At 33.8% G+C, this 26,585-nt stretch overlaps 1 protein-coding gene across 3 annotated transcripts in view; it reads right to left on the bottom strand.

Moving 5' to 3' along the window:
- Positions 1-1,169: 1,169 nt before the first annotated feature.
- The window catches only part of LOC106066864 (nucleoprotein TPR-like), a 41,917-nt gene continuing 16,501 nt past the window's right edge, over positions 1,170-26,585 (bottom strand). Inside the window, exons 16-62 of one of the 3 annotated variants that reach the window (XM_056030197.1) lie at positions 26,372-26,479; positions 26,041-26,168; positions 25,715-25,816; positions 25,505-25,589; positions 25,324-25,389; positions 24,812-24,990; positions 24,636-24,714; positions 23,652-23,795; positions 23,220-23,393; positions 22,652-22,792; positions 21,186-21,296; positions 21,024-21,096; positions 20,561-20,653; positions 19,802-19,896; positions 19,300-19,452; positions 18,760-18,894; positions 18,561-18,635; positions 18,264-18,341; positions 17,613-17,723; positions 17,382-17,500; positions 17,118-17,265; positions 16,391-16,528; positions 15,644-15,828; positions 15,429-15,491; positions 15,278-15,319; positions 15,137-15,178; positions 14,763-14,964; positions 14,464-14,631; positions 12,306-12,579; positions 12,067-12,209; positions 11,659-11,756; positions 10,878-11,113; positions 10,328-10,429; positions 9,511-9,706; positions 9,363-9,414; positions 8,937-9,098; positions 8,261-8,299; positions 7,497-7,562; positions 7,124-7,250; positions 6,828-6,979; positions 6,408-6,505; positions 5,542-5,624; positions 5,340-5,435; positions 4,951-5,035; positions 3,135-3,202; positions 2,521-2,595; positions 1,170-2,130 (exon numbers count right to left, since the gene is read on the bottom strand). In XM_056030197.1, coding sequence (XP_055886172.1) covers positions 1,817-2,130; positions 2,521-2,595; positions 3,135-3,202; positions 4,951-5,035; positions 5,340-5,435; positions 5,542-5,624; positions 6,408-6,505; positions 6,828-6,979; positions 7,124-7,250; positions 7,497-7,562; positions 8,261-8,299; positions 8,937-9,098; positions 9,363-9,414; positions 9,511-9,706; positions 10,328-10,429; positions 10,878-11,113; positions 11,659-11,756; positions 12,067-12,209; positions 12,306-12,579; positions 14,464-14,631; positions 14,763-14,964; positions 15,137-15,178; positions 15,278-15,319; positions 15,429-15,491; positions 15,644-15,828; positions 16,391-16,528; positions 17,118-17,265; positions 17,382-17,500; positions 17,613-17,723; positions 18,264-18,341; positions 18,561-18,635; positions 18,760-18,894; positions 19,300-19,452; positions 19,802-19,896; positions 20,561-20,653; positions 21,024-21,096; positions 21,186-21,296; positions 22,652-22,792; positions 23,220-23,393; positions 23,652-23,795; positions 24,636-24,714; positions 24,812-24,990; positions 25,324-25,389; positions 25,505-25,589; positions 25,715-25,816; positions 26,041-26,168; positions 26,372-26,479 — 5,703 coding nt within the window. In that variant the 3' untranslated portion in view covers positions 1,170-1,816. The remainder of the gene's footprint in view (positions 2,131-2,520; positions 2,596-3,134; positions 3,203-4,950; positions 5,036-5,339; positions 5,436-5,541; positions 5,625-6,407; positions 6,506-6,827; positions 6,980-7,123; positions 7,251-7,496; positions 7,563-8,260; positions 8,300-8,936; positions 9,099-9,362; positions 9,415-9,510; positions 9,707-10,327; positions 10,430-10,877; positions 11,114-11,658; positions 11,757-12,066; positions 12,210-12,305; positions 12,580-14,463; positions 14,632-14,762; positions 14,965-15,136; positions 15,179-15,277; positions 15,320-15,428; positions 15,492-15,643; positions 15,829-16,390; positions 16,529-17,117; positions 17,266-17,381; positions 17,501-17,612; positions 17,724-18,263; positions 18,342-18,560; positions 18,636-18,759; positions 18,895-19,299; positions 19,453-19,801; positions 19,897-20,560; positions 20,654-21,023; positions 21,097-21,185; positions 21,297-22,651; positions 22,793-23,219; positions 23,394-23,651; positions 23,796-24,635; positions 24,715-24,811; positions 24,991-25,323; positions 25,390-25,504; positions 25,590-25,714; positions 25,817-26,040; positions 26,169-26,371; positions 26,480-26,585) is intronic. The other 2 variants (XM_056030198.1, XM_056030199.1) reach the window with 2 other exon arrangements.

Raw genomic sequence — 26,585 nt, 5'->3', positions numbered from 1 at the left:
TTACCTTTTTAAAGATAGTCACAATTGTGGAACACTATAGATGTTATTTGACCTGCGCATTCACTGTCATTTAGCTTAATATTTACATAGTGATTTAGGTATCGGAATTTAAATATGAGTTTGTATTAGTATACATAAATTTAAAAACATTTAGAGAATAATATTACATATATATAATTTATGATTACCAGACGTCCAGAAAAAAGAAAAAATCATAATACCCTATTATATAGGCCTATATATAATATTAATATAACAAAAAAGAATTAAAGAATAGTGGGAAAAAAACCTTGTAAGGAAAATCAGAGTAGTATGATGTCAATTACAATTAAAGAAGAGGTAAAGAATCAAAAAGTGACAATGTGTGTCTTTAGCTTTAATGAAAATAAAATTAATGTAAAGGATAAGGAGTTCAAGTATTAGACTAATAAAATATAGGCTTTGTTCCGACATTTTTACCCTGTTCCGCAATTGTGACTTCTTAAAAAATCCTGTTCCGTAATTGTGACTACCCATATCTCAGTCGAATTGAATGTAAAATTTAAATATCTGTTGAAAAACTAAACAAAGCGTCTATTTTTATCGGAAAATGGATGGGCAATGCCTAGATACTTTTAGTTTTTCCATAGGTCTAACCATTACGGAGCAAAAAATTGAAAACTAAAAGTAGCTGCAAACTGTTTCGCAATAGTGACTCTACTCTATATACTGGTAGATGTTAACCAAATATCATTACTGAAATTATTCAGTCACAAATTAAATTATTTTAATGTGGTAAGTAATTACTTCAAATGAATATTACAGTTGTTCAGTTTCTTTATAGGTAAGTGAGTAAAATGCAACTTTCTCATAGGAAGTGAGGTTATATATAAGTCCTTGTAACCTGATATTGAACTGTTGCTTTTTTGAAAGATGTATAGGTTTTGTATAAGTTGAAGGCACTTTTCATTAAGTATTTTATAATAAAGATAAATATTTAGTATATTGTCTATTTCTGCTCCAGGCAGATATTTAAAATGTTTAATTAACATAAGATAATTGAAATAATGCCTGGATAGTTTCACAAGATTAAGATTTAAAAAAAAAAAAAAATTGCCTTTTTTCATTTGATTCACTTTTTATAAGTTTAGGTCATATCAAACTGTAAATAAAGCAATAACAATGATCACTCAATATCTGAACATTTTATTTGGTTAAAAATGACAAAAATATAAAGTCTATGACATGGTCCTAAGTCTCACAGCAGAGGATAAGTGAAGTACACAGTCAGCAATGAATTGTCTTCAGTTTGTCTACATTCCTAGTCAGCTCAGGTTCTACTGAACATAATATGTTCACTGTCTCAAACAACTTTCAAACTATGTTCAGTTTTCTACAACTTTTCATCTAGTGGAAAAAAAAAGAAGTGATGGTGAGTGTCTATCATGAGCAACAATAATGGACACAAGATTCAATACATTTCAGAGAACACAAAATATTACAAGACTTGTTATGGTCCCTGGAAAAAACAAAAATCCTTAATTGTGATAAACAAGCTTTCTTCTTATAGCAATGTTGATTCTTCAATTGATCCCATCAATCAAAGTCCAGCATAACTGAGCATAAGTTCAATCTCTTGACACTTGAAGTAAATCTCTCTCCAGGGACCAATGTGCAAGCAGCTGAATCAAGTCCATTTATTGAAATAAAGACCTTGTCAGGTGTTGCATTAAACAGCTTCTATAATGTCAAGTCTATAATGGAGACATTTTTCAATTGATGGAAAGACAAATTGATTCCTTCTTTCTAAAGAATAAGTTTTTTATGGGCTGTGTCTTCAAACCCCTCTGTAGGCACCTCCCCTATGGCCTCTGCCTCCTCTTGGTGAAAATGGAATGCTTCCTCGAACCTGAGAAGCACCTCCTGGAGACCAGAACTGGGCAGCTCCACCTCTGCCACCACGTGTGGGTCCTCCACTGCGCAGTCCCTGTGCGCGCCTTTGGGGCTGACGAGGCATCAATGGCGTCTGGGATACATGTGAAGGAATGACGCTTCCACTAACAGGTGTTGCTACAACAGAGGAACTAGGTTGCGATGTTGAAGTAGCTGGTTCACTTGCATCCCAGACAATCTTTTTAATCTGTGGTTTGGCTGGAAAGAAAAAAGCCTTAATTTAAAATCAGAAAAAAAAAAAGCCCTTGAAGCCAAGAAAAATATATTGCATATATTTTAATTGTTGAATTTTAAAGTCAATTATAAATTGATCAAGATAGTGTTGGAATCTAGAACATTGTGAAAGACTTATTCATACATAAACAATACCCACATATAATAGTCCTAAAAACTTTTCGCAGTGTTTCATGCTAACCAATTGTCATTTCACATGGTTCATTTAATTTATTACTACAATGCATCTAAAATTCAAGAAAGTAGAGAACAAGCATATATAAAAGCAATAGTAAAGCTTTTGTTTTGGGATGTAGCTCTAGATAGCTAATCCAAACTAGCCTATTATCTAGTTTGGTGTCTGCTATTTCATACCAGCATTATCAGATTTATCCTGGGCTGTTTCCCCTTCATCTTTGCTAGTTCCTGCTTGACTTTCACTTTGGGAATCTGAAAATAATTCAAATATCAAATTTGAAAGTATATAAAAAAATTTTTGTCAGAAAAGATTTAAAAAAAAAAAAGTAATCAAGGATGTAGAAGATGATTTTGGATTATGTTACACACAAATTTTCTGGTCATGAAATGTGACTTATCACATAGCACATGTACAGATTTGATTATCCTAAGATATGGGAAAAACTCAATTTTTTGTTTTGATAGTTCTAGTCAAAGCATTCTATCTTCAAGCAGAATTTATTTTTATCAGCAAAGCTAACATAGGACAGCAACCCTCTTGGCAATGTGAACAAATTGTTAAATCAGTACACAATTAAAGAACTTGTTCAGCAATCTTTTTTTTATTCATATTTTTAAAAAAGTGTGACTGAATATATATATATATATGATTATTTCATTTTGAGTAGAACATAGATTTAGTTCACACTGACATCCCTTTCTCAGAAATCACATCAATAGTTCAGACTACTTTGACATGAAAAATGAAGAATTCACAAATCAAGCAAGTTTTTTTTTTTTTTTTTTTTTACCTTCCTCTGTGTGACCTCCATCTTCTTCTAACAAGGCATCATCTTCCTCTGCTTCCCCAGTCTCTGTACTGTTAGACAAACATAGACTTGGAATTAACAGGTTCTAATAGCAACTAACAAAATATCCTAACACTGTACTGTACTGTTAGACAAAGATAGACTTGGAATTATCACATTCTAATAGCAACTAACAATATATCCTAACACTGTACTGTACAAACATAATAGCAACTAACAAAATATCCTAACACTGTACTGTACTGTTAGACAAAGATAGACTTGGAATTATCACATTCTAATAGCAACTAACAATATATCCTAACACTGTACTGTACAAACATAATAGCAACTAACAAAATATCCTAACACTGTACTGTACTGTTAGACAAAGATAGACTTGGAATTATCACATTCTAATAGCAACTAACAAAATATCCTAACACTGTACTGTACAAACATAATAGCAACTAACAAAATATCCTAACACTGTACTGTACTGTTAGACAAAGATAGACTTGGAATTATCACATTCTAATAGCAACTAACAATATATCCTAACACTGTACTGTACAAACATAATAGCAACTAACAAAATATCCTAACACTGTACTGTACTGTTAGACAAAGATAGACTTGGAATTATCACATTCTAATAGCAACTAACAAAATATCCTAACACTGTACTGTACAAACATAATAGCAACTAACAATATATCCTAACACTGTACTGTACAGACACAAAATAGAGCAGTGCGATTCATAACAAACGAATATTCACATTTGACTAGAGTAACACCTTTAGTAAAATCACTAAATTTAGAAAGCCTTCAGGACAGAAGGCTCAAAAGTAAAGTAGCAATAATACATAAAACACTGAACCATAATCTTCAAATACAAAAACAAAATTTAATAAAATACTCTGAAAGACACAAAGATAAAGGCACATTCCTCGTCCCATATGCTAGGACAAATTTGTACAAATACTCCTTCTTCCCTAGTGCTATTAGAGCATGGAATGGGTTGCCTGAGCTAGCCAGGAAAACCAGTGACTTGGCAGAATTTAAGTCATTGGTTAATATGCATGACTAAATGCATGACGCGTAGGACGTAATCATCTTCTTTTTTGAAGTAACGTCTGTATTATATAAGATAAGATAAGACAAACATAATAGCAACTAACAAAATATCCTAACACTGTACTGTACTGTTAGACAAAGATAGACTTGGAATTATCACATTCTAATAGCAACTAACAAAATATCCTAATGCTGTACTGTACAAACATAATAGCAATTAACAATATATCCTAACACTGTACTGTACAAACATAATAGCAACTAACAATATATCCTAACACTGTACTGTACAAACATAATAGCAACTAACAAAATATCCTAACACTGTACTGTACTGTTAGACAAAGATAGACTTGGAATTATCACATTCTAATAGCAACTAACAAAATATCCTAATGCTGTACTGTACAAACATAATAGCAATTAACAATATATCCTAACACTGTACTGTACAAACATAATAGCAACTAACAAAATATCCTAACACTGTACTGTACTGTTAGACAAAGATAGACTTGGAATTATCACATTCTAATAGCAACTAACAAAATATCCTAACACTAAAAGAGACTTAAAGTACTTTATTGAACCTAATTGGAAAAGTGTTAGGATTGCGTGGACTATATTTTAAAGAGATAAGCAACAGTTAGACTTCTTGTTTGACTAAAATTTCACATGTAAACTCTAAAGACTAAAGTTTTTCACCACTACATAATGCAGACACACTTAAGTGAACTTACCTAACTACTTCCTGACCAGCAGTCTCATCAGGCCTGTCTACTCCTTCAGACACTGTTTCACCTGTTTCTTGACTTGTCTCAGCAGCTAAAGGAAGAATAGAAATGTCAATAATGGAATAGGAAATGATAGATACAAACATTATGGGAATAGAATTTTTTTTGTTATTGAGAAAATTTGAAGGTAACAAAAAGAGCAAGATCTAAAAAAAAAAAACAAAAAAAAACCACACAGAATATATAGAATAGAATAGGCTTGTATACAAAATAGTGTCAACCAAACGTTTATATATATGAAATGATATTTAAAGCAATATCTTAAAAATAGATTTCAGGATATTAAAAGTTGGAGAAAACCAATAGGAAGTCCATCTAGTGGATTCTCTACGTACCTGTTACTTGGTGAGGCAGTGGTGTGGTTGGCATGCTCCTTGTTCCTGTCTCATCATACTGGGACAAGTCCATTCTTGTGTCATCAACACCCAGAGCTAAGGAGAATATAGTGTAGTTGATTCTAGCAGCTGAGATGATAGAGAGTCATCTAAACTATTAACACCTACCAAACCAACATTCTTTGTATGCACAAGTACTAACCTCTCTGTGACTCCAGCTGAGCGAGGTCAGGGTTGTTGCCACCTTCAGAACCAAACACAAAATGTTGAGGGACTGCAGGGGAACTGTGACAGAAAAAACAACAACATCTATGTATTTATATAACAGCTGTAAAGTAAGAAACAGATAAATACCTAGACAATCTTCAACCACAAAATCTTTCACTCAGAATGCACAGTTACTTCTGAATGGCTCTAAGAAAACCATTCAATAAAAATGGTCTAGAGGTCTCATTCTTCCTTCTTTTCTCTAAGCCTAGATGACATGATCCCATGAAGTTCTCAAAGGTCTAGAAAGTAGGTAAAGTAAAAAAAAAAGTTTCCCTTTCAGACCTTGCGATATATGGGGCAGATGATGTAAAGATCATCTGTTTCTGTGGCCCACAGTTAATGAGGGTATCATGTGGCCAGCACAATGACCAACTGCCTTTACTTTTCCCCAAATAATGTTAGGTACCCATAAGAGCTGGGTCGACTCAAATGTGCCCTAAAGATACAGAAATAAAAAAAATCCCAGCCTTCACCAGGATCTGAACCTGGGACCTGGAAGCCAAGCACCACTCAGTAGGTAGACTACTACTAAAAGGATGGTCCCTGGGAAGAATGGCACAATGAACCGAACCACCCACAATGTGATAGCCCACAAGTAGTGAAGTTTTTATTTTCTTAAAAGTCCTCCACTTAGGAAATAAATTTACCACTAAGCAGCTAGAATTAATTCCTTAATGACATATCTACTATATGAAATAAGTCCTGAATAGCTCCTACATGACTATGTTTACAAAAACTTGGATTGAATCAAAAGACATGTAATGACAAATGAATGATCTGATCAAAATAATGTCCTACTTAAGGGCTTCAGCAAATCCATCAGCACGTCTTGGTTGAGACAAAGTTGGTGTACTGGGTACTGTACAATCATCATCTTCAAAAACATTGCCTGGTCCCTGAACAACAAAGCAATCAGTAGCTCTTAATCTTTCTCTTTTTTTTATACATTTGTCATTACAAGGAAATAACACTTCATAAGTGAGTTGTTAACTGAGAGATTCAGATTTAATCAGTTACAAAGAACAAAATAAATAGAACTAAAGATGTATTGTCATTAATTCATGTGTTAATCACAATAGTAATTATAATTAAAAAAAAAAAGAGGTCCAACTGAAAGCTATTTTAGAGTTGTTTTTTTTGTAGGAATGATTATCTTTCTTCACATAAAAAATGTGCATACAATAAATATACAATACAATGTAATAGATTGCTACCTACCGCCAGAAGGAATGGTGTCAGCTGTTGTGATCGCCCAACTGAAGGTAACCTGTCATGAGGGATTGGCAGGAGAGGAGGGGGAGGTCGAGGTGAGGCAGCTGGGCCACTTGCACTAGTAGGTTGAGAGTTAGCTTGCTGAGTCTCTTCCATGTCTGCAAACAGAAGCAAACAAAATTGAATGGCTTTAACTTTTGTTTAGTTTTAAGTGATGCTTAATGCAGTTTAACATCAAGTGGAACATAAATTAAAAAAAAAAACATCCAGTGGAATGTAAATTAAAAAAAAAAAAGTCCTACCAATAATAACAACATCATCACATTCTGGCTCTTCATCAATGTCATCTTCTTCCTCGTCGTCTTCATCGTCATCATCATCTTCATAGTCTTCTTCGTCCTCATCACCAAGCTGCTCTGTGCTGTCCACCTGACAAGAAAGTGAGAGCTACAATGAGTAAGACAAACAAAGCAGATATAAGAAAGCAATATTTAATTGTTAGCATTAGAGAAGTGAAAAACTTTCCTTTCTAAATTGAAATAGAAAACATTCCAACTATTTAAAAAAAATTTGTTTTTTTTTATAATTTTTTTATTGTTACTGTTTTGTTTAACTGAGCCACAAATAGCAACATTTTATATATGACATCCAGTGTGCCCATGAACTAAGGTTTACCCTTTGATCTTCCTCATCACTAAGTACCATGATGACATCATCTGAGGCAGCAGGGGCAGCTTCAGCCTGATCAGAAATAGAAATGTTACACATTATCAAACTATCAAATGTACTTTTGTTGATGTCACAATAATAAAAATTGTAGCTATCACTGCATGTCATAGGTGGATATCATGAGCCTAAACTGACACATTTAGATTATCTACATTGAAGTTACTAATCTCAGTTATGTAATAACTTCAGTGAACATTTAAAAAGTCATCATAGGTTGATTTTTTTACTTGATGCAAAAAAAAAACAAAAACAAACAAAAAACAACATTATATTCTATCTTAATTATTAATGAACTTAATAAATGAAATTGAACATTTGATTCCAAATCAATGGCTCTAGGTGAAATATTCAATTTAAATATCATGCAACTATTAGCTCTTGTCATCTACCAAAGTCAGGACAGAATATTTTTTGTAAAGAAAATCAGCAGATATACATATATTTAATTCAAACAACCTTTGTGCAATATGAAAAATATTTTTGGGGTATTCAAAATTGGTTAATGTTACTAAATGTAATTCTATTATTAGCTTAAATGAATATAAAGTTAAAGTAAAGGCTTGTGACTTCGTCTAAACCTACTTTAATCACTTTTTAACATAAATAGAATTTTTTAAAATTTTTAATTTTTTTTTTTAAACTCAAGAAAACCCTAAATAACATTTGCTAAGACAGATTTAGGGTACAGGATAATGTAATTCATCACTTACCTGCATGTCATCTTTCTGTGTTTCAGTCTGCTCTTGACTCTGTAGTGAAGTTTATAAAAAAAATATTTAAAAACAACAAAAGAAGTTCAATTGGTCATAAATACTACTAAATAATTGATAAATTAATTGTATTTTTAAAAAACAGCTTCCCTGTTTCCAAAGGATTGTTGAGCCGTAATGAGGTCTGACTATGACAAACTTAATATATACACATTTTTTGTTCTGTGTACATATTTGCCATTCTCAGACTTGAAATTGTTATGCAAAAGAGCCCAGACAAATACATGAAGATCTGTAGTATAGCTAGTGTTAAAATAAACATCACGTGGCCATTTGATTGGGCCTTAGATTTAAGTGATTATTTTGAGAATGCTGGGCTGGGTATGTACAAAGAGAGAAGAAGAAATAAAAAAACTGAATGGCTCTTGTGAGAGCAATAACAAAATGTTTGAAAGTGTCAGTTACAAGAGAGACTGTCACTTTAGGTTGTATTGATCAAAAAAATTCTTAAATATAAGGAGATTAAGTCTAGTCTTTTGACAACAGAAGGTTGACAACAGTGATTGAGAAAGCTAAGTCTTGTATCAATATTACGAACATCTAAAACTTAGAAACTAAAGCTAATCCTGTATTCTATTTAACATTTTTCCCCTCAAATTTCAAAATTAAAACTCACATGACTCACCTTGCTAGGTTCTACAGGACGGACAGTCGCTGCTGCAGCCTGACTTATCCCCCCTGACCTAACTTGCCCATGTGTGTGACCACTAGATGGCTGAATCTGTGTGACCACCTGCTGGTTCTCATCAATGACTGTTATGGTGGGGATAGAATGTTCCTAATCAGACAAAATCATGAGGTGTTTATTTTAAAGTTTCAGTTTTCTCTATAAAATACAGATAATGATTTAGTAGTATTTATTAGTTAATTTTTCTCTCTGAGAAAGTCCTCAAGCATTTCCAATTTAAAGAAATCACTTAGAATTAGAACAACTATCTGATTAGCAATAGCATTTGCTTTTGTAGCAGAGTTATGTTAAAGCCAGTATAGATAATAACTTGCCTAGTAACTGATCCAAACATATCTTGTGTACTTATCTTACCTGTTGAGTTGTTATTCTTGATCTTTTAGAGTCGGCCTCTTCTGTGTGATAGCTGAGAATATAAACATAGAAAGCAGCAATCAACAAAATGTGAATGTTTAAATATTTTGACATTGCTCTATGAACACATTGAATTCTAATGCTCTACCTGTCATCATCTCTGTTACGCTTGCCCAATGCCACGCCAGTGGTGTGCTGTGTATGTGGAGGTTGTACACCTTCACTGGAAGAGGATGTGGAGGCTATGTGAGCAGTAACACTGGCAACCTGAGGAACTGGTTCCTGGAGGCTTGGGGTAACGACAGCCTGGTTGGTGGCTCCATCTTCAGACATGTCAGACTGACCTGTGAGCAATAAGAAACATTTTTGATTCCATCAATCCTGCTTTGGTTATTGTGCTGGCCACATGACACCCTCATTTGTCATTGGCTATAGAAACAGATAACCTTTACATTATCTGTCTTATAGATCGCAAGATCTGAAAGGATTACTTTACTTTTTTTTTCAATTTTACTATTCTTTTTTAATCAAAGTGATAACAAGATTATAAATATTAACTTCTAAAGGTAATAATTTTACACAAGTAATGAAATTTTAGCCTCTACCTTTAGTACCAGAAAACATCAAATACTTTTTAAAAATGATAATTGGAAACACATTTAATACTTAAGAATATAAGCAACTAGAAATAATGCTCTGGTATCTATCAACTGTTTAACCAAGGATATCTATTCCCTTCTTTAAACAAAATGTATAAAATCATAGTTTCAGAATCAAAGATATTGCAGAGTGACTTCCTTTTGTTCTTAAGATTCGTTGGTTAACAGTCAATCTGATGGCCAACAACTACATTTCCACTTAATACTTTTACATTTTGAGTAATTTTGTAAATAACTTACAGAGAAATAAATGCTACAATCTCATATTCCCATTTAGAAAAGATCCTATCTAATTTCTGAATTTACCTGTATTGTCCTGGTTTCTGTCTGTCACTACTTGAGGTTCAACAATTTGAATACGGGATGATGGGATGTTAGACTGTGTGCCAGAGGGACCTGGAAGGTTATCTGATCCATAAAATAATACTAAGTATAAAACAAGTTTCACAATTGAACTATAAAGCATTTCTAAAGTGATGCAGAGTGGTAGAACTTGTGGTAAGAATTGAAGAATTGAGGTTATTATTGGAGGCTTCAATCTACTTAACTTTACAAAGTTTCTTATACAATCTAGGTTGAATAAAAATGTTTAAATACAAAGCAAAATCTTAACTGGAAATATAAATCTAATTAAAGGCACATTTATTATGTTTAAGTTTCCTGAGATCACATTGTTAGATCCAGCCTGTCCATTTTTTTTTTTACTAACAATTTATCTTAAGTACATTTATTGCACTAGGTTAAATGTCTGTAGCTTGCTTCAAGACACTAGAGTACATTTATTAAGCTAAGTTTAATGTCAATATTTTGCTACAAGGCACTATGTATAGAATGTAGATAACCTGAAACTAATTACCTTCAGAAGAATCATGTTGATTGGCCGTTGTTGGCATCACTGTAGCAGTTGGGGGAGTACCAGACATGGGCAGAGATGGCGTGGTGGGTGAGATGGCCATGGGACGAATACTTGCTGTGGCTTTGACTGCTGCAGGACTATGAGAAGTAATGGCAACAGTCTGTCTGGAAGTGGACGGCCCTGTAGCCATAGGTTTGATATTAGCTGTCTTGGGAGCATCAATGGAAGAGGTGTTGCTACAGAATGGTAATACAAATTGAATTTTAAAAGATTACTATTACAATGAGATTTGAAGCCACCAATTCTATACATATCCTTACTAAACACCACCTATATTAAACAATGCTATGGAACTAGACTCCAAATGGGGATGTGGTGGCTGTCTGATAAAGCATTTGTCTTATGAACCAAGGGATGTCGGGTTTGAATCTCATTGGGATTTTTAGGGTGCCCCTGAGTCCACCCAATTCTAATGGGTACCTGACATAAGTTGGGGAAAAGTAAAGATGCTGGCTACATGGCAACCTTGTTAACTATGCGGTGTGCTACAGAAACAGATGATTTTTACATCATCTGCCCTATGGATCCCAAAGTCTTACTTTTAATTCTCTACCCCAAACAACCAAGCACTAAAAAAAAGAAATGCATTAAAAAGGTCCCTAACTAAAAAAGGACTTATTCTCAGACAACTGATTAACCCAGGGTTATTTCTCACTAAAGGAAGGTGTTTCATTTTGCATTTTGAGCTAAAAAAAAGAAGGTCATTGCTAACTGTACATACCTAGGTCCAACGGAACTAGCTGGTCTTGCTGGCACAGTTTGCTGTGGAGGAGAAATCTTGTGTTGGGCGGCATCAAGTTGTCGTGTCAACTGTTGGGTCTGTTAAACAAATAAAAAAGTTTCACAATGTTGCACAATATTGTATTCTTTATCAATAAGGCAGGGTCTTCCATGGAAAGAGTGGCATTATTTATAAATCTAGAAAACCAAATTAAGACCTAAAATTATAAAACTGAGTAGTTTAAAAATGGTAGGACCAAAAATCTGTAACTACTTAAATCATAACCTTTAAAATGCTTTAATGTGCTTGTAGAAATTTAATTATTAGTCTTTGTTAGGATACCTGCATTATTTGACTACTTTTAAATACTTTCTATTATCTCACAGAATGTCCTATTTATACAAGTACCTTGGTGACTAATTCAATGTTCTCTGACTGTAACCTTTCCAATTGTGCTTCTGATGAACTAGCAGCACTTCTCAGCTCATCCACTTCCCTCTGGAGGTTAGAGAGTCTGGTCTCATACTGTGCTCTGAGTGTTTCACCAGCATCTACACGATGTAGAAAGAAAATTATTTTGGAATACATCCATGACCAGTCATTCCCTTTAATACTAACTTTAAAACAGTAGTAAATATATGCCCTACCACTTCCAGTTGTGCCCTGCAAATCAGCTATAGCAGCTTTAAGTTCTTTGTTCTCGTTCTCCAGTTTTTCCATTTGGGATTTTTGTATCATCATCTTTGATCTAGCTTGCTGCAAAACTTGTCTTGACTGGCCTAACTTCTTGTCTCCATCTTGATTCTTTTGGATCAGATCTCTGTTCTCATCTCTCAAGCGTGAGCTTTCTTCCTGTGTACGAGCTAAAACTTTGTTCTCTTCCCTGAAGCGTGCATTCTCCTCTTGGGTACGCAGCATTTCCTGTGGGTAAAAATGTAAAAACTGTATAATCATGCTTTCAAATATTCTTATATTTTTTAGTTCACAATAATAGTATAGTTATTAAAAATACTGTTATTTAAAAAAAAATGGACTAATAAGAAATTGGCTGAATTTGCATTTAGTGTTTTTTCTAAATAACATAAATAAAATGTTTATTTCTTGGGGGAAAAAAAAGTAAAAATAAATGCTTCAAAGCAGAAGTAAATATCACTTATGTGTATGAAGTTATACCTGCTCTTTGTTCACTTATGTGTGTGAAGTTATACCTGCTCTTGTTCATGTATGTGTATGAAATTATATCTACTCTTTGTTCACTTATGTGTATGAAGTTATACCTGCTCTTTGTTCACTTATGTGTGTGAAGTTATACCTGCTCTTGTTCACTTATGTGTATGAAGTTATATCTACTCTTTGTTCACTTATGTGTATGAAATTATATCTACTCCTTGTTCACTTATGTGTGTGAAGTTATACCTGCTCTTGTTCATGTATGTGTATGAAATTATATCTACTTTTTGTTCACTTATGTGTATGAAGTTATACCTGCTCTTTGTTCACTTATGTGTATGAAATTATATCTACTCTTTGTTCATTTATGTGTATGGAAGTCTTATATCTACCTGCTCCTGGGAAAGCCTACTCGGATCCAAGCATCACTATAAATGGACAGGATATAAACGCAGTGGACAAATTCACATATCCTGGCAGCACACTCTCCAGAAATGGAAAAATCGATAGTGAAATAGACCTGCGTATCGCCAAGGCCAGTGCATCCTATGGCAGACTGTCTAAAACTGTCTGGAACAGACGTGGTATCACCACAAACACAAAGCTAGGGGTCTATAGAGCTGTCATCCTCCCTACATTGCTCTATGCCTCAGAAACATGGACAGTGTACAGTAAACATGCAAAGAAACTGAACCACTTCCACATGACATGTCTGAGAAAAATACTAAATGGCAAATGGCAAGACAAAATACCAGATACAGAAGTTCTTCGAAGAGCGTGTCCGCAAAGCATCCACACAATCCTGATGCAGTCCCAGCTGCGATGGGCAGGTCACGTCTACAGAATGGAAGACCACTGCATCCCTAAACGACTCTTGTATGGCCAACTAAGCGAAGGAAAGCCCTCGCAAGGTGGCCAAAGAAAGTGCTTCAGGGACACCCTCAAAGCTTCTCTGAAGGCGTTCAGCATAGACCCAGGCACCTGGGAGACAGAGGCACATGACAGAGCATCATGGCGTCACGCTGTGAAAACTGGCGCACAGGTTGCTGAGGAAAAAAGAACAACGCTGGCAGAAGAAAAACGCCAGAAAAGAAAAGCAAGGCAAACGACACTAGCTCCAGCTGGAATAACCTGCCCAGTGTGCGGCCGAACATTCCGGGCTCACATAGGTCTCACCAGCCACATGAGGAGGCATAAAACCCCAGTGCAAAGCCCTCAGCCCCCTGGATGACAAAGTGGTCATCATCGAACCACGATGGACGAACTATATATATGTGTATGAAGTTATACCTGCTCTTGTTCACTTATGTGAATGAAATTATATCTACTCTTTGTTCACTTATGTGTATGAAGTTATACCTGCTCTTGTTCACTTATGTGAATGAAATTATATCTACTCTTTGTTCACTTATGTGTATGAAATTATATCTACTCTTTGTTCACTTATGTGTGTGAAGTTATACCTGTTCTTGTTCACTTATGTGAATGAAATTATACCTCTTTGTTCACTTATGTGTATGATGAAGTTATACCTGCTCTTGTTCACTTATGTGTATGAAGTTATACCTGCTCTTGTTCACTTATGTGAATGAAATTATATCTGCTCTTTGTTCACTTATGTATATGAAGTTATACCTGCTCTTTGAGGCTGACTGTTTCTTTTAATGAGTTGACTTCTGCTTGAGATTGCTCTGCCATCTTTCGCGCTGCCTGGCTTTCTTTCTGAGACTCAGTCAACTGGGCCTCTAGTGAGCTGATCTGACTACTGTTAGCTACGAGAGTGCGACGAAGCTCTGCTATAGTCTAGTGGAGCAAACAAAACAAAACTAAATACTATATAGAAGATGATTCTAACAGAAATGAACAATTTTTAATTTACTGGCAACGTAGTAGTTTAAAATTAGAAGTTTGAGAATGGTTTAAAATAAACTCACTTGTTCCAGGGAAGCCAAGTTGACTTTCTCAGACTCCTGTCCAGCAGCCTTGACCTTCACATCATCCAATTCTTTCATTGCCTTTTCAGACTGCTCTTTGTACTTGCGACCAATCTGCTTCAAGCGATTTATGGTTGTCTTGGACTCCTCAGATTCTTTTAATTTGTCCTCAAGCTGCTTTTTAACACTGGCCAGCTCTTGACTGAAAGTAAAAGGCAGTTTAAACCCATTGTGAAACTCAAAGCTAATAGTGTTCAGTTTTTATTTATTTTTTTTTTCACTTGGAGCAGTTTTAAAAGAAAAGTTTTTGATAAGTCTTTCTGAATATAACTTCAAAAAAATCTGAATGACTAAATGTGTACTTAGAAACCTACCTCACTTTAGCCAGGTCTTGTTTCAAGTTATTTAATTCTGTCCTGAAATATTATTTTAACAACTTATTAACTCAATTTATTTTTTTTTTCAATGTGATGATTTTGAACATATTCTTTACAGATGTAAATACTGCTACTTACTGTAGTGAGCTATTGCTTGATGTCAACCTGTTGATTTCAGTTCTGGTCAAATACAAACATGTTATACATATGGTTACAAAAAAATAAAAAAAAATAACTAGAAATACATACATACATATAAATGTGAAATAGTCTAATGTGAAAATCTTACTTCAGTTTAAAATTTTCTTCCTTAATCTGAATCAACTGTTTCCTCAAGTTTTCCTTTTCCTGTCTGTGAAATATGAGACATTATAAAATATAAATGATGACTGTAGACATAGATTTAATATTATTATACATATATATAATTCTAGGGAGCACTGTCACCAAGTAACTAGCTATTTATTATTAAGTATGATACAATAGATGAATAGATCTACTAACAGTAATCTCTTATGTTCTTCTGGGTCAGTCTTGTTGCTCTGTTCAATTAGACTAGATGTGCGATTCTTCCAACGACTCAGTTCCTCTTGCAAGCTACTTTTCTCTAACATTACTGTTTCCTTCTCTGACTCTAGTTCTCTCAACCTGTTCTGAAGGGGTTCAATGTCACATTCCAACTTGCCAACCTGAGGAGCAGGGAAAGTTGACTTTAGTCTTTACATTATCATCCTAAGACATGATAGGTTGATAGGGGCTGAGTGATGGAGCATGAAAATTAAGAGGTAGGCCACAGATCCTGCTTTAAATGTGTACTAAACATTCCTCAAACAGTAAACACTAATGGACATTTAAGATTAAATTCAGATCCTGCTTTAAATGTGTACTTAACATTCAGATCCTGCTTTAAATGTGTACTGAACATTCCTCAAACAGTAAACACTAATGGACATTTAAGATTAAATTCAGATCCTGCTTTAAATGTGTACTGAACATTCCTCAAACAGTAAACACTAATGGACATTTAAGATTAAAGTCAAGTAAGTAGGTTATGGGGTGGTTATACAATATACAACAAACTAGCTAAGGAACAGCTATAAAAAGCAGTCAACTCAATGCTACATGCAGTATAAAGTAATAGGTCTAAAACAAAAAAAAAAACAAACAACAGTTGTAATTTTATTTCTATTATTAAAATATACTCTATACTAAAAAATATCTTGCTCTAAAAGCATTTCTGTGACACCTTACCTTTGATTCTAGCTCTTGTTTTATATTAAGCAACTGGTCTCTCTCATCTCGTAAGAGTTTGTTGCTGTCAGTCAAGACATTTAAGTTGCTGACTTTCCTCATCAGTTCCACTTGGTTGGCTACTGTCTCAGCATGTACCTAATACATAAAGAGACTTCATGGAGTTGGTTGGTCTTTGACCTTTACACAAATATGATTAATTTAATAATATATGGTGACAAACAAACCAGTTTGAGAATAGTTCATGAACATTGATAATTTTGGACCATATGCCAAAACCAAATGCTATTTACTTAAGCTAATTAAATTGCATGTGAATAGATAACATTTGGCTTGGATATCTGACCCAATCATTTAACAGATAATAGTTAGCATTTGTATTCAATGTTTACCTATTGAGCCTTGTTGAAAACAAAAGTTTTTCAAAATGTCAAAAACTCAAAAGAGAATTAATGTCCCAAAATTTAATTACACTTAGAACAATATAAATTGTAAGCGTACTCAAAATTTGGGTTTGATAAAAGTCAGCACAGTATTACAATGTTAAATTATACACAAAAGAAATAATTTGTGTGTATTACAAACTAAGAAAAAAAATAAAATAACATAAACATAGCTGTCAATAAGTAGTTATGTCAGAATTGTGCATCATGTTCTACATATAGAAATGTTTACATAATTGTTCTAGACAACTGCCATGTTCTACTTCAGAGACACCATTTTTTACCTGAGTATTTTTCCTCTCTTCTGACAATACTTTATTTGTTTCTTCTAGTTGCTTCTCTAGGTGTGCAAATCTTTGTTTCACACGTATACATTCTGTGTCCACCACTTGAAGTTTAGCCTCTGCTATTTCTTTCTCTCGTCTCAAAAATCTGTGGTCACATAGAGAAAGGAAAAAACAAATGAGACATCCCATTAAAAGATTCTGAAAACAGTTTAGTTGAATATATTTGTCTAAAAAAAGAAGAGCTCTGGCTCTACTACTTACTTGATGACTTCCAGAAGCTGCTCTGAGGACTTCCCTTGCTCATCACTGAAAGATGTATTCAAACCCTGACCTGATTCACGTCGAGCCTGTTGCTGAATGCTGATGACTTGTGAACTTAACTGAAATATATGATTCATGAAATTAATACATAATACACAATGTTAAGACAAATCAATTAATATGTGGACATAATTTTGAGTCACTGAGACTATAACACACAGTGGTACTTACTTTAGACATCTGGTCATGAAGTACAGAGTTCTGATTAGTCAATTCCTCACACCTAGACTCTAACATTTTGATCTCTTCCTTGTATATACGTTCTTGTTCCGTCCAGGAAGTCTAGTAGTGAGCAAGAATACATTTGTTACTAAGATAACTTTCATTTTTGTGAAGGATTTCTCCTTAAATTACACCTGCACCTCTATACCATGCCAAGCCAATAGAAAGTGTTTATTCAAAAGATAACTGCTATTAAAAATTTGTATTTTTTTTTTTTTGGCTAACATAATTTCTAAATAATATTTAGCATTACTGTTAACAGAGAAATGTCAGTTGTGTGCCACTTTTTATCGGGCATCATTAGTTCAAAGTTATACAAATCTCTGAATGCTAAATGAATACACATCTATGAATGCTAAATGAAAAAAATATATATATGAAAAAGAAAACCTTTAAAATTTAAAGAGCTATTTAATGAAATGTTTAGAACTGTTGGCCACCCACATTTTTAACAACTATCTGCAAAAGGCCTTGATTTCATGTAAGGAAGTAATTCAGAAGAATATGTCTAAGGACAATAAAGATCTGCCTTAGGCAGCACAAACTGTTAGTTAACCTATTGGAAAGTAACTGACAAAAAAAAAAAAACTTTGTGCCTACCTTAGATTCAGTAAACTGTTTCTCATACATAACAGTTTCCTCCTGAGACTGCAGAAGATGTTCTTGAAGGTCTTCCAGCTAAATGAAGTATGGAGAAACCACACAAAACATGAACAGTCATTCAAATAATACTTTATTTCAGATATAAACAGTCTTTCTTTTAAATTAATGGAATTTCAACTGAGACACACAAATGTACTTGAAAATAACTAGACTTAGATAATAACAGGTTTTGTTCAACATGGCTTCACTGTATGACAATGTAATTTGATCCTACTAATAAAAAAATGAGTGTACCTGTTTCTTGACAACAGATAAAGCTTCAACATCAGCAGCGTGCAACATTAGTTCCCTCTGGTACTTGTCTTGCGCCTAAAGCAACAAAAATGGCAAAGTCAAATAAATAGAACAAAATATTGTTTCATCAATTTACTGATTACAATAACATTTGATCAAAACAGGCAAGAAGCATAAAGGGATGTTACAGTGCACACACCTGTGAGGCTATTTCTGCTTGTTGCTTCAATTCTTGCTGGGCAGCCTCACAATTAGACATGGCAGACTCTTTCTGACTCAGAGCTTCCTCTAGTTCATTCTGTAGTGATGCTATCTGCTTCCTCAAGTCTCCATGCTGTGACCAAGAATTGAAACAAAAAGAATTCACAATGTATATTTTGGGATAAATACAAATATAAGGCTTCCCATCACATTCTCTACATTTGAATAGTTCTGCACATTAAATTTCTCTAAACTGACATACAAATGAAATAAATGTCAGGTTGCTGTATTAAGTAAATATAATTTCTCTTTGATGTATGGATTAGTTGATGTCAAAAGTAATTTTGTTTCTGTGGCCAATGGTTAAGAAGGATGTTATGTGAATCAAATAAAATAGTGTGTTGTATGATTTTGTATCACTACAGCTATTAAATTATAAATGATAAAAAAAAATGAGAATCAAATGCAAGATTACAACTAGTCAAAATATGGATAAAATAATTTAAGATTGAATGTCTGTGTATGATGTGAGACTCACCAAAGAGCTACTCTCACTAGTCAATCTAACATTTTCAGCAAGTGCAGCCTCATGGTCTTTCTCTAATAGCTCAAGACGCTTAGCAAGTGTCTCCTTTTCAAGTTTTATATCCTGGACTTTCTTTTCACAAGAGGCTTGAAGTTCTTGGCTAGTCTGTCAATGAAAAGGATCAAAAGTAAATACCTAGCAACACAATTTCGTTTGCCATCAAACAAGTCACATTAAATTTTATTTTTACAATACACATTTACTGCTTAAATTTCTCTCTTTAGACAAACACTAAAATGTATCCTAAATAATCTTTCAAGTCTGATAATGAATTTTTTTTTCCATATTTGTTCTTGTAAATAATTATATTATCAATGTTGAGAAAAGCACTCAACAATAAATCACTAATTATTTGAAACTAAGAAATTAACTGCAAATATTCTAAAAAAACAACAACAAACAAACAAAAATCCCACTGAATATTTCAACCTTGTACTAAGATACTAAAAGTTACCTTGGATTGTTCCTTCAGACTCTGCTCCACACTGTTGGCTATCGTCTTGTATTGGTTGACATGTTTCTTGGCTGCTTCAAGTTGCTGTCGCAAGCCTGTTAGGGGAGAGATTCAACATGAATCATGATTCAACTACAATAATTTTGCAATTGAGAAGGAGTGCAATATTCCATTAGGGTTTTTTTTTGTATCAGTGAATGTTTTTATTATAAAGAGATCAATGACTCCAAGTGTATTGAGCATGATTTCTGTCAAGCTTGAAGTAGACTAATTGTACATGGACTTTTTCTAAATATTTTGTTTGTTTAATGTCAACTGTTTTGCTCAACTACCAATGTTTGGAAGGACCTTCTAGGTTAGGGACATTCATTATTTATCTGATAAAAATGAGAAAAGAACAAATTAGAAATACTTAACCCATTAGTTCCTATTGCTCTATTTATTGACGTACTAGAATGTGAAACAAACCTACCAGCTATTTATTTTTAATTGTTTTGTGTATAAGAAAAGCTTTGTCTGTCTACACCAAGACTGTGTTGTGTACGCTGTAAAAACTAAACCTGTTCAGAGATGTTTTCTTTTTATTTTGTACATTTTTCAAAGTGCTCAAACATCATTCCTAAGCTATTGATTGTATATATTTTTAAAAACTAAACTTAAGTCCTATTTTTTTAAAAACTTTTTTTTAAAAGACTTATCTCCTTTAACATAGGAAAAAATAGAGTGATATTTGCAAACTGCTAATAGTAGACAATTTACTTCTGATCAAGTTGTTTTGTTGCAGCAGTTGGTTCTTCAAATCCTTCACAGCTTCACTCTCTATTCTGGCCTCCAGAGATAAACTTCCATCATCTGGTAAACAAAATACATTGATTCTATACCACAGAAAATAGATATAAGCTTTGTAGTGTTATAGTATCAAACAATTAAAAAAAAAACATGTACCAAAAATAATTTTTCCTGAATGAATTGTCAGAAGCCTGTGTCAGTTAGTAAACTTATTTCTTTACACAAAAGAAAGACTTTCAATGTTTCTTTCATGATTCCTTAATGTATACACTTTTGAATAAACTATTTGTTAGATATAATGAAAGCTTCATAAATATATTTTGTCTACTATTTGTTGATGCCTGATTGAGCTATCATTTTTCATTGGCAGTTCCTTTCCATTTGAACTTGATTTAAAAAAACAAACAGAAAACAAAGTATTAGATCTACTTACCATCCACTGACTGTTTGGACAGGTTCTCTAACTTCTGTTCAGCTGCTGCCAACTTACTTTCACAAGTTGCCAGCTGAAAAGAAAATATAAAATGAGTTTGAATATTTTCCTATTTAGTTCAAGATAACGGTAAACAGCCTAAGCTGACCATGGTTTCCTTACTTCTTGTTTCAATGTGTCTATTTCCACTGCTGCATTGTCTGCTTTGATTTGCAGTGAGGCTTGCTTCTCTTTTTCATGATCCATTTCCAGTTGGAATTTCTTCACAATGTCCTGAAAATATTGGATTGGATTTGGAGAAAGAAAAACAATTTATTGAAAAAATGTCAAGCAAACAAAAAAATTTACAATGAAATAGAACTACTAAGTTTAATGCCTGTAAATCAAAACTAATCCTTCAACAAAGAAAATTAATTAACTCATTAGCTACTAATGCGCCCAAATGCGCCCTTCCCCCCTCAGTACTAATGCGCCCAAATGCGCCCGCCACAGCACACATACAGCGTGACTTGCGTAGCTCTCGTTTTCCTGCGCGTCGCGTGGTGTTATTTTGAGCTGGCTGGGTTTTTTAAAAAGTAGAAATATAGATCGTTTCGTTAAAAAAAAACGGATGTTTTTACGTCTTTCGCTTCAGTTTCTATGGGCCTTCGAAGTTTGTTGATTTTTTTTTTCGATTTTTCTTAGCTGCACAGGCCATTTTCTCAATGACCTTTCAATTTTTAGACCCGTTATCGCAAATAATACACTAAATACAGCTAATAATGAACTTGATATTGATCTAGACATTGATCATTAGAATTTAGCGCTACATTTAGACTTACATCTAGTCCGATTCAGAGATAGAGTGAAGGAAACATTAGATCGATCATCTAGCCTAAATCTAGACTATTCTGGATCTAGCGTCAATGAATCTTCAACATCTTTGACTGATATTTTGAATAGTTTTTATTTACCACATGAAAACTTTAGATGAAATAGATCTAGTTGGGGGTGTTCACAACGTTGGTTTGGACAATGGTTTGATTACTTTTACTTTGTTATGCTAGAAGTCATGAAATCTGAGACACATGCAGAACCACATCAGCATGATGCCATGTTCAGGCAACTAAGGGCCTCACGCGTACCCAGTGAAAGTCAGTAAATACTCAAGACATATAAAGATTTTATATAAAAGCATAATGTTTATTGTATAGGCCTACTAAATTCCTACTTAAAAACATTACTGGTCTTTGGGTAAAATTTAAATATTACCAAAAATTACAGATCTGATTGGGGGGGGGGGGGGGTCCACCAGTCTTCAAAAAATCAGGCACTCGAACAAATTTTCGTCTTTACCTGTTGTTTTTATTGTTTTAATCTTGTAAAACCTATTCAAGTTATACATCATTTTAAAGGTCATCCATTTCTCTTTTTTAAGAAGTATTTTTTGTTATTGATAGATGTTGTTTTATGTTTTTTTAAATATATTTTGTAAAGTCAGTCTATTGATGTTTTGGAGTTACCTCCCTTTGCTTAGTATTTGGAGAGATGCTGCTTAGGAATGGCTTAGTAGCTAATGAGTTAAGAACTGCCAGATATATTGCCAAGAGTGTATGATAATGAATTGAGAAAAGTTGTGCTTTTATTACCTCCCATTGAGTGGCCTGGTTGGCTTTCTCCTCCAGAGATTGCTCCAGTCGTCTCCTGAGGTTGGCCAGCTCTCTTTCCAGACCTTCAATCTGATTACTATGTCTAGTGTTGGCTTCAAACTCAGCTCTTTCTAAATTATTCTAGAAAATTGAAAACAATATAGTTTGGAGTTTTGCTATCAACAAAATGCTGAAATTATTTTAAATAAATAAATTATTCACCATAATGCATAGCAGATATTTGTATTGAATGTTTATCCATTGAGCCTTATAAAAAAATAATAATTTTAAAGCAAAAACTCAATAGAGAATTAATGTCCCAAAGTTTAATTACACTTAGAACAATAACATTCTAAGCATACTCAAAATTTGGATATTTAAAAATGTGGGGAAAAAATGAACAAGCAGGTAATGAAAAATGTTTTAGTCTGTACAAGAAAAACAAGAACAACAGACAACTTACTACTGAATAACAATTTAAAAAAACAACAAATTAAACAACAGAAATGAGATAATTACAGATACCCATAAGTTCATAAACATCACTCACAGTAGTAGATGTACCCACCTGTATGGCCTGTAAGCTAGCCATCAACATAGCCTGGGAGTTCTTTTCTCTTTCTTTACTCTCCAGCTCTAGTCGAAGACGTTTCTCTGAGTTTTTCAAAAGTTCTTTTTCTGTTTTCAGATTTTCTACTTGCACTTGCCATCTAGCCACATTCTCCTGAGCACTCATCAATTCCTGCTTGTGCATAAGAAAACAAAAAATTTTTTAAAGAGAAATACTGACACTTTCCTTATAACTTTCCAATGGTAACAATTAACTCTTAAAAAAAAAACCCAGAAAACCTGTATTACTTAAAAAAAAATATATTTGTATATCAAGGGACAACTTGCAGTTTGTTGAATGGTAACATACTTTAACTTCTCCCTACTTATAACACAGCAATAAATATTCTATATAAATATGTATAAAATTTTTTAAAATTAATATCTCAACCTCTTTAAGGTGAGCCACTGCTGACTCGTGTCTAAGTATGATGGCGGCTGACTGGTGGTTCCTCTCCTGTAGAAGATCTATTTCTTTCTTGAAGCCAGCAGCATTGTTCTGAATGATTTTATAGCGCTCAGTGGCAAAGTCCAACTATAAAAATAAGACAACCAACAAACAAAAGTATGAATGCATGAGAACAATCAAATTAAGATTAGTTTTCATTTGAAAAGTGAACCATGAGATAAATTGTTTTAATAAAAATAAAACACACTTTTATAAATGGATGTTGAAAGACTGAGTATGGCATGGGCCACTCTGGGTGACGATGGAAAGTGCCATCTAATAACACAATAAAAGAACCAGAACCTCTACAAGCAGGCCACCAAGTCTCTGATGAAGGAACCAAACCTTAACTATTGGCCAGAAGTCATCAGCAGCACTTCCAAATACTCAAAATAATCTGGAAAGACAAAGGCATAGCCCTCAACACTAAAATCAGACTGATGTACTCCCTGATATTGGCCACATTCTTATATGTTTGCAATATCTTGGATGCTGACTGCAGAGCTAGAGAGGAGGATGCTACAGAAAGATCCTAAGTATCACATACAAGGGCCACATCACAAACGAAGAGATTAAAAAAGTATTAATATAGCCATTGGACCCCACAATTACCTGCCAACTACTAAAAAAAAATGCCAACTAAAACTCTACGGCCATATCACAAGATCCTAAGGGAACAGAACCAGGAAAAAGAAGAAAATGCAGACAAGTGATGGAAAGACAACATAAAAGAATGGAAGGGTCTGTCATTGAAAGAAATTCTAGTCAAGGCAATGGAGAAAGATGGTCAACAGATCTTGTGTGGTGCCCCAACAGTCTAAGGGGTAGATACAGAGAGGGTTAGATTTAATCTAACACAACATTGAAGGGCTGCTGAAACCGACAAACACACATGTAGGACTATAAACACATTGAGATATCTTTTACCTGAGTTGATAGTTTAGTATTTGTAACTCTCATATCAGACACATTCTGACGCAGTTTCTCTACTGTCTCATTCTGAAGTCTGTAATTAAAAAAAAAATTCATTAAATTTTTTTTGGCCTATTAAAATGTTACTTTTAGGTACAGAAAATTCCGCATTGTTTAACTATGAGACCCACTTTTCATTTTCTGCTTTCTCCTTTTTGTATGCTTCAAACTCAGATTTCAGTTCTTTTAGAGCATTCTTAGTGTCTTCCAACTCCTTGCGAGCAGCATCATAAGCCTTTGTGTCCTGGCTGGTCACAGACCTGACATTGCTAGTCACTGGGGTGGAGGTCACAGGGGTCACATTCAGAACCTGAACAATCAGTTTTTCATCAGATACATACTACAAGTGGAAGTGAAATAGTAGCAAATATAAAGAGACTAGTAAGAGGTAATAGATGGAACTCACTGTCAAATTTCTACAAGAACACAGTTTTCAAACATTTGGGAAATGATGACCACACAAAAAAAAATAATTGCAGAAATAAGATTAAAAAGTTGGATAAAATGCACCTTATACAATTACAGTGTAGACATTTTTTTTTTTTTTTAAGAACTGTAGGAAGTTATGTGTGCGACCAGTAGTTTAAATAGTGTTCACAGGCTTATAACAAAGTCTAATGTAAATCAAAAGCCTATAACTTACTTCAGCATTAGGTCCTTGCTGTAACAGAACTCTGTACATATCCCTCTGACGAACAATGGATTCAACCTAATCATGGAGCACACACAAAAATCAAGTTAAAATAAACAGCTATGTTCCATATAAACCTGTATGTCAATCTAAAACTTGTTAGAAAGAAATAATTAGAGCTACAAATACATACCAGCTCTGTCTGTCTAGCTCTAGCATCTTTTAATTGTTCTAACTCTGACAGAGCAAAGTCTAACTGTTCTTTCAATTCTTTAGTTCTGGGAAAATATTACAAATTAAAATAGAATTTTCTTATCTTTAAATCTATAGTGTCTCGTATATATTTTGCTGGGTAAAATAATCACTTATCTGGACTAAAGATCACCAGACTAGACAAACATACTTTTCTGAAGTCATTTCATTTTCTTCTAACTCTTTCTTTTCACTAAGTTCCCTACAGACCTCTATCAAACGTTGGTTTTGTTGTTGCAACTCTTCAATACTCCTACAAAGAATTGGAAACATTTTCTATACACAATTAATGGATTAAAAAAAAAACAAACTATTTAACATGGTACAAAGCTTGTTATATTTATGCTCCATGCATGGGTAGTCAACTAGTTCAAATAAGAAAACATATATCCAATTATAAAACAATTAAAAGCACTCCTAGTGGCTACTACAGTTGCAGAAGTAGAATTACTAAAGCAAGCTGAAAGTCAAACAGACCTGAAAGTCACAAGTTTTTCAGAGATAATGTTTGATGAGCTAGAGACCTCAGACGATGACACATCCAACTCATCTCTGACCACTCGGCCACCTTTCAGCTCTTCCACTTCCTTCAGCAGGTGATGAACCTAACATAATATTAAAGAAAATGATCTGTCTGAAATAACTAAAATGCCAGCTAAGGGAAACTGTATCTTTTACTCTATAAATGTTTAAACTTTCATTTCATTCAAATAATAAAAGCCTCTTTTAGCTTACCCTGTAATAATTATATATGCAAAGCAATGAAGATAATTTTATGTTCTTCATTAGTATATGAAATGAAATATACCTGCTTTGAAAGGTCATTAGATGTTTGCTGATATTTAGTACATTCTCTCTGTATGTGCCCATAGCGTCTCCTCATATCATCAGCATCAGCTCGTAATTTTTCACATTCCTATCAGATGAATACACACAACAATAATTATTTCATTCATTTATTTTTTCAAAGCATTAGTTTCATACAGAAAATAATACAATGGAATGTTGACAATATAATTTTG

Source organism: Biomphalaria glabrata, chromosome 5, assembly GCF_947242115.1.
Source record: "Biomphalaria glabrata chromosome 5, xgBioGlab47.1, whole genome shotgun sequence".
NCBI lineage: Eukaryota > Metazoa > Mollusca > Gastropoda > Planorbidae > Biomphalaria > Biomphalaria glabrata.
This window is presented reverse-complemented; position numbering and strand designations above follow the sequence as displayed.